The sequence below is a fragment of the Geotrypetes seraphini genome, chromosome 4, assembly GCF_902459505.1.
Source record: "Geotrypetes seraphini chromosome 4, aGeoSer1.1, whole genome shotgun sequence".
In the NCBI taxonomy this organism is placed as follows: domain Eukaryota; kingdom Metazoa; phylum Chordata; class Amphibia; order Gymnophiona; family Dermophiidae; genus Geotrypetes; species Geotrypetes seraphini.
Genome location: NC_047087.1, coordinates 132,545,627 through 132,559,117, shown reverse-complemented (window position 1 = coordinate 132,559,117; position 13,491 = coordinate 132,545,627). Strand labels below are relative to the sequence as shown.

At 44.0% G+C, this 13,491-nt stretch overlaps 1 protein-coding gene across 4 annotated transcripts in view; it reads right to left on the bottom strand.

The window, feature by feature from the left end:
- Positions 1 to 13,491, bottom strand: part of LOC117359480 (zinc finger protein 510-like) — a 141,936-nt gene that overhangs the window by 112,863 nt on the left and 15,582 nt on the right. For all 4 annotated transcript variants that reach the window (XM_033942341.1, XM_033942339.1, XM_033942340.1 and 1 more), the window contains exon 2: positions 12,977 to 13,103. In XM_033942341.1, coding sequence (XP_033798232.1) covers positions 12,977 to 13,103 — 127 coding nt within the window. The remainder of the gene's footprint in view (positions 1 to 12,976; positions 13,104 to 13,491) is intronic.

The window sequence follows — 13,491 nt, the reverse complement described above, 5'->3', positions numbered from 1 at the left end:
AGCTGCATAGAAGGGAGGTATAGAAGCTGGGCAAGGGTTCTGCTGCACAAGGGGAGGGAGCGAGGGAGGGATAGAAAGATGCTGTACACAGTGAAAGGGTTCTGCTGCACAGAGGGATGGGAGGGAAGGAGGGATAGAAAGATGCTGCAGAGCGAAGGCACAAGGGGATGGGTGAGAGGGGAGGAAAGATGCTATACATGTGGGAGAGAGAATGAAAAGAGGAAGAATTGGGGTGGAGGAGAGGAAGGGAGAGATGCTTATTGTATATGAAAAAAATAAGACCTACCCCGAATATAAAACTTAGTGTGTTAAGACCAAAATTAATATAAGACACTGTCTTATTTTCAGAGAAACACAGTAATACTGTAAACTACATTCAATGCATATATAAGGATAAATTTTTTCAAGTTAATCTGATCTCTTCCTGATTACATTCATTCTAAAATAAACTGGATCCTAATAACAATTTTTTTTAAATCACATGCACACTAAAATCTAACTTCTCATTTATACCTTGTAGTTCCAAAATCAGTCTGTTCTTTCCTTAACAACCTATCAATGTCTTTCTCTCCGAGTTCTCATAACAACAAATAAAGCTCAAACTCCAAGCTGTTCAAAACTATGATTCCTTGTCACACAATGTTTAACCAAAAGTTTATCAGCTATTCTCATTGCTATACAGCTTTTATGCTCAAGTATCCTAGTCTTCAATTTCCTCTTCATTTTCTTAATATATAACAAATTACAAGGGTAAATTGCCACATGTGAGACAACTGTTTCACTGCTGCAATTCAAAATAGCCTTTAAAGCAGGGGTGTCCAACTTTTTGGCTTCCCTGGGCCGCAATGGCTGAAAATTTTTTTCTGGGGCCGCACAAGCACTAACACTAGCTGATGAGCCAAAAAAAAGGTTGAGCGGGTCCCAAATTTGCAATCACTAATATAGAAGATGCACACATCTAATAATAAACCTTCATTAAAGGGACACTGTGGAGAGGAACCCAAAAAAGCAGTAATACTTACTCTGAGTGATCCTCCACATGCACCGCTGACAGTGGGAACAGCCACAGGCTTCCGCATCCCCATTCTGATGAGCAGGAATGCGGGCTCCTGGTTCTCCCATTCACTTCTATTACAGCTACGGTGAGCCTCTTCAGAGCGGGGATGCTGAATCAGCTGTCAGCAGCGCACGTGGAGGATCGTTTAATCAAGGCAAATATTATTGCTTTCTTGGGCCTCCCACTTTGAGCTTAGGCTCCCTCAAAATGAGTATCTCCCCTACTATAGCTAGTAGGGATCCTCAAACCTCACCAATTGACAGCCAGCCATCTCCTCCCCCTCCAACTTCCCAAGTTTAAAGTATAATGAGTTTTAGTGACTGGCAGACCTAGATTAACCATTAAGCAAAAAAAAGCACTCAAGACACCAAGGGAAGTGGAGGGGAGGGCACCACATATTTGGGGAGGGGGTTTCCTTTAGCTATCATGCTCTTAACTCTTCCACTGCCATTTGCCACAGGCATTATCCAACATGAATTTCAGTTTTTCTAATCATTATAAATATATGTTTTACTTATCGTTTATAATTTACTGAATTTAATATGCTGCCATTTTGAGAGCCTTCAAGCGTAAGAACATAAGAATTGCCGCTGCTGGATCAGACCAGTGGTCCATCCTGCCCAGCAGTCCGCTCACGCGGCGGCCCTCAGGTCAAAGACCAGTGCTCTAAATGAGTCCAGCCTCACCTGGGTACGTTCCAGTTTAGCAGGAACTTGTTCCAGTTTTCCACCACTCTCTCAATATGAATTGAATCTTAATCTCTTGTCATTTAAGTAATGGGTGGGCCAACAGGCACCACTGCTGGGCAGTGTTTAGGGCATCTATTGGTCTTAATCTGCCCCTGGTGACTGGTTGAATGAAAGATTTTCCCTCCAACATCATCCCATATGCATTGCAATTGCCACATTTGAAAGATCTTATATGTTTTTATTTTAGCCAAGATACTCCAGACACTGTGTCAGCTCTAGGTGGCTTTTCCGAAAGTTGACCACCCTGCCCAGGTTCTGCAGAAACTGGATCACCCCTGCACTGCTGTCTTGCCCTCAGACTTGGAAGGAGCTCCATCAGCCAATCATCCAGATACGGATGCACCTGAATCCCAGCCTTGCGGAGGTGCGTTGCTACTACCACCATCACGTTGGTGAAAGTATGAGACGCAGTGGCCAGCCCAAATGGCAAGACCACAAACTGGAAGTGCTGCTCTAGAAGATGCAAGAATTTCTGGTGCTCCAGAAATATGAGAACGTGCAGATAGGCCTCTGTCAAGCCTGAGGCAAGAAATTCTCATGGCATCACAGAAGCAATGACTGACCACATTATCTTTATTCGGAAATGGGGTATCTTGAGAGTTACACTGACTAACTTGAGGTCTAGAAACAGCCTCCAGTCTTCTTAGCCTCTTTTGGGTACTGTGAAGTAGATGGAGTATCTGCCTGAGCCCAATTCTTCATCCAGTACGGTTTCTATGGCACCTAGATCTAGTGTGCACAGTCACTCTATCCACTTTCTCTGGTCTTCCTACTGGAAAACTCTCCAGTACCCAGCAGCCAGAAATAATCCCCGCCCATGCCTCCCAATAAACTATTAACTTCCCTCCAATTCTTGGAGGTCTGGCTCCTGTCTTGGCGTCATAACTGCTTCTTGGAAGCAGTTGCAGGGCAGGAATCGGAAGACTGGGGGTTCCCCGTTCTCCCCCCCCCCCCCTCGCACACACAATTTCTGTCTAGAGCCTTAAAATGATCTCTGGAGGAAAACCATGTCCAGGCCGCCCAGATGGCCCCTGCAGTCTCTCCCAAGTCTGTTTCTGGGGTTTTGCATAAGGTGCGCAGCTGCACTTCGCCAGAGACTCTCTAATGCTTTTTCCCCGCTCTAACCAGGCTTTTTGACCTGGAACTTGAGTCATCTTGGAATCAATACCCCCAGGGGAACTAGAGGGCACTGGGGGTTAAGTTAGTGGCTCCTACCTTCCACATGCGGCGCGTAGCACATGGAACATGGACGATCCTCAGGCCACCATCCATTGCAAATTTTGCATGAATCCAAATCATCCTGGTCTGAGGATTCCATCCCACCTGATTTTGAGCTAAATTGAGGTGCTTTGAGGCAGATATAGGCTTTTATTTCCAAATTGAGAAATCCATGATGGCCACCAAAAATGGCCGTGGGAGCTACAATAAGGCCAAATTTTCATGATTTCAGGATTAGGGGATCCTGGTTCTTGCCCCAGAATCCAAAAAAACAAAACAAAACCCAAACCTCCACTTTTACAGACCCTTCAGCCAATTTCAGTTCTAAGGCTGTCAGCCTTGTACTCATTGTACCATACAGGTGCTGTGAGCTGCCTGAGCTGAAGCTGCTGTTAGCTTACTGGGAGAACTTCTGTCTCTAAGAAGCTTGGAAAACAGACTGCCTCTCAGACCCCATGAAGGGTCTGAGACCTCAATCCCCATTGGACCTCGCACACTGAGTCAGGGGGAGGAAAGGCAGTCGGCTCCAATCTTGGAGAAAACTGCCATGGAACCACTTAGCCAGCACTCAAGCCTTCTGCAGACAGAACCTGAGGCAAGCCTTGCTCCCAAGGGAACAGTCCCTTAGCTCTCGAACTGTTAGTGCAGGCCAGCCAAGTAAGTGCCCTGACAAGCAGGCTGTTCCTTGGTTACATACAGACTTCTGACCTCAGAGTATGAGCTCCTCTGTTGCCAGAGATGTCCCAGAACTGGGAACCTTTGCAGCACTGAAAAGCCTCGCAATTGGATATTTAGAAAAAAAGAAAATAAAGGAAAAATAAACACGAGCAGAAGAGACACGCTCCTATCATCTCACATACAGAAAGAAACTGAGGAATTGGAGCACAGGCCAGAGAGATGGGAGGCAAAGCAAAAAAATTCTAATGAGGCCCTCTTTACAAATTCTGGCGAGAATAGACTGACTAACCGAAGGTTGAGGAATGATGTGCCTCCTGTAGTACTAGAAAGAGCAAAAACAGCTACCCTCCCCTTTTTTCCAGGGATTAAAAAGAAAGTAAAGATTACACTAAATAAAAGTAGTCACCATCTCTGATCTAAGATTCAGTCAGGTTAAGTAACAAAGAATACACAGAATTAGAAAATTCCGCTGACCCCAATATAGAGAGTGAATTGGTCTGCAGAATGGAGTGCGAGTTATGAGGGAGCCTTGAGAAAACCACTGGTAACACATAGGTGAAACATGTCGGTTATCTCCCCCCTTTCTGCAAATTAAGACCAAAAGTTAAATTTTAAAAAGCTAAGTAAATTACTTTTGGTTAAAAATCATAAATTATTTAAGATAAGAGTGAAATGAAAATGGTAACTTTATAAATGAATTAAAGTATAAGTGGTCCAATGACGATTTGAGGTATAAAGCCGCCCACTATGAATATATATTGAGTGGGAAGGTGGCCTTGCTGAGGATCGAATGGTTTCTAAAAAAACTGGAGTGAATGAGGTATGAGGATATATGGTGCATAGATCATATATATTGGGGTTAGCGATATACTATTGCCTCTTTCTCTAATATTCAAATAAGTTGAGTGCCTCTTTTCCAATCCAGAATTAGAGAATGACACGGTGTTTGTTATCCGCAGCTAGCCGCAAGTAACCCGCCGAAACGGGGAAAGAAAAAATAGTGGTCGCTGAGGGGATGGGGACAAGGCCATTCACCGCCCCCTGGAGCGGTGAATGGACTTGTCTCCGCAGTGAAGCAATCAAGGATCGCGCGGTCCAGCAGCCCCCACTCACCCAATCGCAGCGTTCCGCTATCTCCCTCCCTCCACCTCACCTTAGATGCTTTCTTTTTTACCCAGCGGCACGCGCGGCTGCTCGAGTTGTTCAATCTTCACCTCTGCTGCAACTTCCTGTTTCCGGTTGCGTCAGAGGAGAAGATTGAACAACTGAGCAGCTGCGCATGTGCGGTTTTTGAACGCATGCGGCTGGGCGAATAAGAAAGCCGGCAAACTCGGCATCTAAGGTGAGGTGGAGAAAGGGAGATGGCGGAACGCTGCGATCGGGCGGGTGGGGGCTGCTGGACTGCGCGATCGCGCGTGTTCCCGGCTCACACTAGGAAGGAGGGAGTGAAAGGGAAAGAGACTCTGGGCCAAGGGGATGAAGAGGGAGAGAAAGAAACCCACAGCAGGAAAGAAAGAGGAGGACAGGCAGGTGAGCCAGATGCTGGAAGCAGGGGAGGGGGGGAAGAAAGAGGGAAAGATACTAGATGGGGTTGAAGAGAAGAGACACATTGGTGTGGAAGAGGAAGAGAGGGTAAATCTGGACACAGGAAGGTAACAGAAATAGAGGGAAAATTATGTGCATGGGGGCATAGGGACAGAGACATAAAGGGGACATACATGCCATGGGGATGGTATATGGACACAGGGGGGGGGGCAATGCCAGATACATAGGGGAAAATAGGAACACAGAAGCGAGATTGTTTGGGGACCGAGCTCGCAGGCTCCAGCGGCTTGCACAAATTGCATTGTAACATGCCACGAAAGTAAGAGGGAGGGATGTAGATAGATAGGCTGTGCGAGAGGAGCTGAAGGGTGGTAGAAAGGAACAGATGGTGAAGGAGGGAGGGAAGGGTGGTGGTGGAAAGGAATAGAACTGACATTGAAGGAGGGTGGAGAAGAACAGACCCTGAAGGGAAATGTGGAAGACAGAGTGGGGAGAAGACACTGGAAGGGAAGAAGACAGATGCCAGACTATTACATTACATTACATTAGGGATTTCTATTCCGCCTGTGCCTTGCGGTTCTAGGCGGATTATGGGGGAGCAGAGGGAAGAAGATGGGTGCCAGACCAATTGGGGGGGGGGGTGAAGGGAGAGGCACAGTAACAGAGCAAATGGAAGACGCAGAGAGAAGACACACAGTGGATGGAAGGAATTGAATGAGAAGATGAGGAAAGCAGAAACCAGACAACAAAGGTAGAAAAAAAAATTGTATTTATTTTCTTTTTCTTTGCTTTAGGATAAAGTAGTATATTAGTTGTGATGGTAAAAATTTATAAACAAAGCCCTGCCAGCTGAACATCTTTCTCTAGTTCAGCAGCCAGAACTTTGATTTATAAGAAAGGAATAAGCTAAATATTGCAGTACTGAGGCTTATATGGATGCTGCGGGGACGGTGACGGGGCGGTGAATGGGATGGCAGTGATGGTGACGGGGCGGTGAAGGGGATGGCGGTGATGGTGACGGGTGGTGAAGGGAATGGCGGTGACAGGGCAGTGAAGGGGACGGTGGGCCAGGGACGGGGCAGTGACGGGAACAGATTTTTTTCCCCGTGTCATTCTCTACACAGAATCAAAAGGTCTACCTAGGGGTCAGACAGCAAGCCTACTAAAGGTCATGTAAGACAGGAAGGGGAAGCATGAAAAAAATACTAAACAGAACAAGAGTTTGTAGGCATGGCATATATCTAGTCTCAGGTCAATAGCCTATGTGCACAGGAATACTTTTGGGAGGCATGTAAAATGATAATGAGGCATGCCAAAAATAAATCTCTCTAGAATATGGCTACAGTGTATCGCCCTTAATATCCGTCCAAAAAATACAGTAGTTTTATAGCAATGTGGGAATGGATATTAGATCTTCTCACAAGTTTACAAATGCAGCTTGCATTTGGAGTCGGATGACAGCAGCTACCTTGGGAGACCCTTGATAAAGCGCAACAGCGCGAAACATGTCGGGTCTGGCTCCCAGGTTTTGGCGGATGCAAAGATAAGTGCACAATAGTAATACTGAATAAAGAAAGAACCATAGATAACGTTTAAATTATATATTGAAGTATACTATAGCTAGTTGTTTAACAATTGGTGAATGCAGAACAGCCAATGATGAAGGTCACCACATAAATTCTTCCCACGGTTGTAAACGAAACAGCGGTGGAGTGGTGGGACTGAGGCTTTCACATTTATCCATTTGTAAACTTGTGAGAAGATCTAATATCCAGTCCCACATTGCTATAAAAATAATAATCTAACAGCAAACCTATGAAAAGAGAAAACACAGCCGTGTAAAGGAGGAAGACTTTAGTAACTTTCAGTTTTGGTGCTGAAACTGGCCCAAAATCTGTTTGCTGCTTTTGGCTTGACAAAGTTATTTTAATTTTTGGCCATGTTCTGACCAAAATGACCATATGTTTTCAGCAGAAGCCGAAAATGTAATCTTTGTCCCATTTAACTCCTTCCCTCCCTCTTTCCTTAAACAGGAGTTGCTAATCCTCTCAGAACCCCCCTCCCCTCAAGTGTCTTCTCCATACCCATAGGCTCCCTTGAGCCTATTTTACAACCCTTGGTTGTTTAGGAGGTGTAGCTGGGACAGGGGTGATCCCAAGTTAATCCTGCTCATTCCAGTTATGCTCTGAAAATGGTTGCAACATCACTCCTGCTCTGTCTACATCACTAGACCACAAGGAAATATAAGAACATAAGGTAGGCCTGGGGGCTGGGGGGGAGTGAAGGTTTGTATTTTTCTTTATATTATGATTGCAAGCAATGCAGTTATGATCTTACACAATAGTTTATTTGGTAAATAGAGTGTTCCTAGTATATGCTCTTGAAGTATAGCAGGAATATCTGTAAATTTGGGATGAATAAGCTCTTTAGGAATTTTCTGTGGAGTTATGATGACAGCTGTCATTCCAAATGTATTACAAAGTCAAAGACACTAGAAATCCAGGACAGATCTGATTTAAATTAAATTGATTTAAATCACTAGTCAGAAAGACTTGATTTAAATCATGGTTTCTACAGCTCATTCTTGTTGGTATAATCTTAATATTTACAACCAGATGTCATCAGAATAAGCCAATTCTTGATATACCGCTCAAAACAGTCCACTACAGAGTTCCATCTAACATCTTGTGGGAGCATTAGCTTAGTTCCCACCTATTCTTTTCAGAGCTGCTACTGCAACAAAATGATTGTTACAGATGTATTTAGAAATTTCAGCAACATTACGGTAGTCTGGGACATTGAAGCCTTTAGCTAAGAAATATAGCAAATGAGCACTGCAACCATATGTTATTAGCTTGGTATTCTCTTCATGCTCTTCTAAATTTCTTCTCAACTTGGATACATTTGCAGCATTGTCTGTGACCAAACTGCATAGTAGACATTTTAATTTTTGTTTAAGAACATAAGAATAGCCTTACTGGGTCAGACCATCAAGCACAGTAGCCCGTTCTCACGGTGGCCAATCCAGGTCACTAGCACCTGGCCAAAACCCAAAGTGTAGCAACATTCCATGCTACCGATACAGGGCAAACAGTGGCTTCCCCCACGTCTTTCTCAATAACAGACTATGAACTTTTCCTCCAGGAACTTGTCCAAAAACTTTTCTTAAAACTAGCTACGCTATTCGCTTTTACCATATCCTCTGGCAACGCCTTCCAGAGCTTAACTATTCTCCGAGTGAAAAAAAATTTCCTCCTATTGGTTTTAAGAGTATTTCCCTATAACTTCATCGAGTGTCCCCTAGTCTTTGTAATTTCTGACGGAGTGAAAAATCGATCCACTTGTACCCATTCTACTCCACTCAGGATTTTGAAGACTTCAATCATATCTCCCCTCAGCCGTCTCTTTTCCAAGCTGAAGAGCCCTAACCATTTTAGTCTTTCCTCATACGAGAGGAGTTCCATCCCTTTTACCATCTTGGTCGCTCTTCTTTGAACCTTTACTAGCGCCACTATATCTTTCTTAAGATAAGGCGACCAGAATTGAACGCAATACTCCAAATGAGGTCCTACCATGAAGCGATACAGGGGCATTATAACATTCTTAGTCTTGTTAACCATCTCTTTTTTAATAATTCCCAGCATCCTGCTTGCTTTTTTGGCTGCTGCAGCACATTGGGTGGAAGGTTTCATTGTATTGTCTACAATGATACCCAAATCTTTTTCTTGGGCGCTAACCCCCAAGGTGGACCCTAGCATCCGGTAACTCTGATTCAGGTTATTCTTCCCAATGTGCATCACTTTGCATTTGTCCACATTAAATTTCATCTGCCACTTGGACGTCCAGTCTTCCAATTTCCTAAAGTCCGTCTGCAATTTTTCACAATCCGCATGCATTTTAACAACTTTGAAGTTTAGTGTCATCTGCAAATTTAATCACCTCACTCGTCATTCCAATTTTCTGTTACTTCCTGTAAGTATTCTGCTGTAAATGCATTTCCTGAGGTATCAATTGTTTCTGCAAAAAAAGACATTCCCTTCTTTGTTGTTATACAAGCACATACAAGGCACTGACCAGAAAGTAAAGCTACAATAGCTCAGATCTGCCGACAAATTTTGCTCACAAATGTAGGACAGCGAGGTTAGGGAATCACCCAGCGATAATAGAGAATCACCTGTAGTGCTCTTTTAAATATTAATGACTTCATTGTAAATACATTTGCATGGCAGAGTCAGAGACTGCTAAGAAGCTCAGAAAAGACCACAGTAAGCTGTTTCGATAATCTACCGCTAAAATATATGAAAGCTAAACAGACTGGAACCAGTTTAGCGACCACGTTAAAGTTTTGAGAATCTTCCCTGAGGCTGCTTATCTTAATCAGTCTACACCCCTCCCCCCACCCACCGGCTACAAATATTATGTCTGTAATAGACCTATTAGAAGAGGAGGAAGAATAGCAGTCCTTTCCTCCCCCAAATTAGACATTACAAATTCTGCAGCTTCAGTCCACCCTCTTTTGGGATCACTTCAACTTCATTTAAATACGACTCCACCACTTGATATTTTTGTCCTTTATCATTCCTCTCCTACCTCTACTCTTTCCAGATTCTTCAGGCAACCACCATTGATTTCTTTTTACACTCATCCCATCCAATTATACTGAGAGATTTTAACATCCACTATGACAATCTTGCTTCCTCTCAATCAGCTGATTATCACTGTCAGCATAGCTATTGCTAGCATTCAGCATTTTCAGTTGACATAACTAATTTCAGCGAAGGCCTATGGGAAATTATATCAATCTGACTTTGGCATGTGAATGCAGATAGACCCTGAGTGTAGGCAGACTGTTTCATATGGCCCGAAAAGACAGTGTTAAATAGCCCTGATTGAATCATGATTAGCTAAAAGGTGTTAATGTGTTAATGTCTGATTAAGAGGGTGCTTAGGACAATGGGTCCAGGTGCACCATTTCCTTTCAGACCACAATATAATTCCAACATGTCATGGGTCCAACACACATCAGAGGTCACACTCCTGATCTTGTCCTATCCCTTCAGTCCTCAGTTTATTCTATATACAATCCAAACTGCAATCCAATTCCTTGGACTTACCATTATCAACTATTATTCCTTGTCAAACTAATAGAACTTAAACTCGGCCTACAAACTCAATCTTAACAGAGATCTTAACAATGCTATGGCTACCACTGTTCTCACCCTCTCACATTTAAACTGATTCTTTTAATGTCTTATCGCTGCCAGAACAAACCCAGATTTGGAACACCAAGCTAAAAAAGGTGATTGACCAGCTATCTCCTTTGAAACAATTGCACACTGCTCGCCTAAAAAAAAAAAAAATACATAGTTCATAAAATAACTTTTTACCCTGAAACTCTCTCATCCTCGATTGATTAAAGAATGACTAGTAATTCATACAAGCAAGAACTAATAAAGGCCACAAAAAAACTAATCTATGATTGAAAAGTCCCCTAATACAGCGGTTCTATATAGGACCCTAAAGCATGTACCAGCATCAGAAAACTTCTAAAACACCCCCATCAGCATAGTGTCTAGCAACACATTTCTATGAAAAAGTAAAACTTTACTAAATATGACCAATTGTACAACTTCACTCCTACAACTTACCCTGACAGATTCAGAACCAATGCTAGGAAGTTCTTTTTCACCCAGAGGGTGGCAGACACCTGGAATGCACTTCCAGAGGGCGTGATAGGACAGAGTACGGTTTTGGGGTTCAAGAAGGGATTGGATGATTTCCTGAAGGAAAAGGGGATAGAGGGGTATAGATAGAGGATTACTATACAGGTCCTGGACCTGATGGGCCGCCGCTTGAGCGGACTGCTGGGCATGATGGACCTCTGGTCTGACTCAGCAAAGGCATTACTTATGTTCTTATTCCCACTCCTACTGATCTCTCTCATATCATTGCTAACTACACACTAGTGCTGCCCGATTCAGGAAAAAAAATTTCGATTCGATTCAGCCTATTGAATTTATTTTTTTTTATTTGATTTTCCTGCCCAATTGGGTGTTTTTTTCCAAACATCCTGGTGGGGTTATTTTATAGCCTCTTCGCTCCCTTTGCCCTCTCCTACCAACACTGGTCCTGTGGTATAAACAAAATAAACAAACAAAAAATACTTTTCCTCTCTCTGTTAAATCCTAACTCACGTTCGCGGTCTAACACCAGCTCTGGAAGGATACACATTTCAAATCTGACATATTGTAATCACAAAACAGAAAATAAAATTATTTTTCCTATCTTTTGTTGTCTGGTCATTTTTCAAATCATGTTGGTCTGGTTGTCTTCTGATCCGGCTCTAGTTCTTTCTTCTTTCTCCGTGCTAACCATCCTTCTTCCATCTCTGTCCTACCCCTTCTGTTTACCTTTCCTCCCCCGGAGGGTTGGCATCTTTCATTTTGTTCATCTTCATCCCCCCCCGCAGTTGCAGCAATGGACCCCACCATCCACAGATCCACCATCTCTCCTTTTCTCAACTACCCTTTCATCCAGCATCTCTCTTCTGTGTCCTTGTCCCTATTCTCCTCTCCAGTACTGTCCCCCTTGTGTCCCTGTTCCTATGCTCCCTCCATACCCAGCATCTTATCTCTCCCCATATCCAGCTTCTTCTATCTCTCTTCCTTACCTCCTGTATCCCCTTCCCCAGGTACAGGTTTTCTCCTACTATCTCTCCTTCCATCCTGCACCCTGCCCACCTACTTTGGAGCAGTATCTGTCCCTCTTGTACCCTTCCTCTTGTGGTCTTCCATTTCTCTCCCTCTCTCCGTTAGTCCAGCACCTCTCCTCTGCTTTCCTCCCCCCTTTTTTGGTTTGGTCTCTCTCTTCCCTTCACTTCACCCTAGGTCTGGCATCTCCCCTCTCCTCCTTCCTCCTCCTCCCTCTGCACAGGCCTGCCTCCTGCCATGAAGGCACTCTAACTCCTCCTCCCCGTCGTGAAGGCCTGCTCCCCCCCCCCCGCCATGGAGGAATTCTTCCTCCTCCTCCCTGCTGCCATATACTGTATTATAGTAAATCCTGAACTGGAATAGCCTGTTTCTTACAACATGGAGTCAGTTGGCAACTTAATTGTGAGAATATAAAATACAGGAATGGAAAAAATTGTCAGACATCCTAGGAGCCAGCCACAATATCTTTAGGGGCCAAAAGAATATTATTTTCTTCCCATTGTCTTTGATGTTTGCTTTCATTCATTTTTTCTTTTTTTCCCCCACATTTTGCCCCTTTTGGTTCCTTTTATCTACCACTTATTCATCTTTTTTCGTTCTCACCCTCTAGATCAGTGGTTCCCAACCCTGTCCTGGAGGACCACCGGGCTAATCGGGTTTTCAGGCTAGCCCTAATGAATATGAATGGAGCAGATTTGCATGCTTCTCACTTCCATTATATGCAAATCTCTCTCCTGCATATTCATTAGGGCTAGCCTGAAAACCCGATTGGCCCGGTGGTCCTCCAGGACAGGGTTGGGAACCATTGCTGTAGATTACCTCCCTTCTTTCTTTGTCCATTCTCATTCACTTTCTTTCCCGAGTCTGGACTGGCAGCAGTGGTATCGTAACAGATCCAGATTCTGTTCAGCTTATGCACAAGATCCCAAATTTTAGGTGCCCGGTTACCTGGATTTTTCTAACACCAATAAACTGATAGCATCCATGAGATGTATATAATTTAAAAAAGGCATATTTACCTCGTGATGTCAGGAAGGTGTGAATTTCTTTGATGACCTTCTTGTATAGCTCCTTCTGCCATTCTTCCAAAGCCTCCCATTCCAGTTCCAAGAAGTAAGCAGCAACATCACAGAAGGTTATCGATGCCTGAAAGAATAAATGGGACACACTTGATCCAGGGATGTAGCCAGCAGCCCATTTGAGGGGGGTGCCCTAGAGTGGAATAGGAGGGTCGCCTATTCCTTACTGCTTCCCCCCACACACGCTTCCCCATTAAGTTTTACCTTTGCTGGTGGGGATGCCCAAGCCCCACCAGCTGAAGAATTCCATGGTCTGAATCTTCCCTGGTGCAAAGAAATCGATGATATGATTTCAGCCACCAACGCTGGCACTTCTCACACAGTGGCTGTCAAACATGTTGTCAACTTCTTTGCATTAGAGGAGGGACAGGCCATGGAGCTCTTCAGCTGGTAGGGCTTCTGCATACTCGCTAGTTATTCAGGGTACTACAATTTGGGGAGAGCCTGAGCCCAAA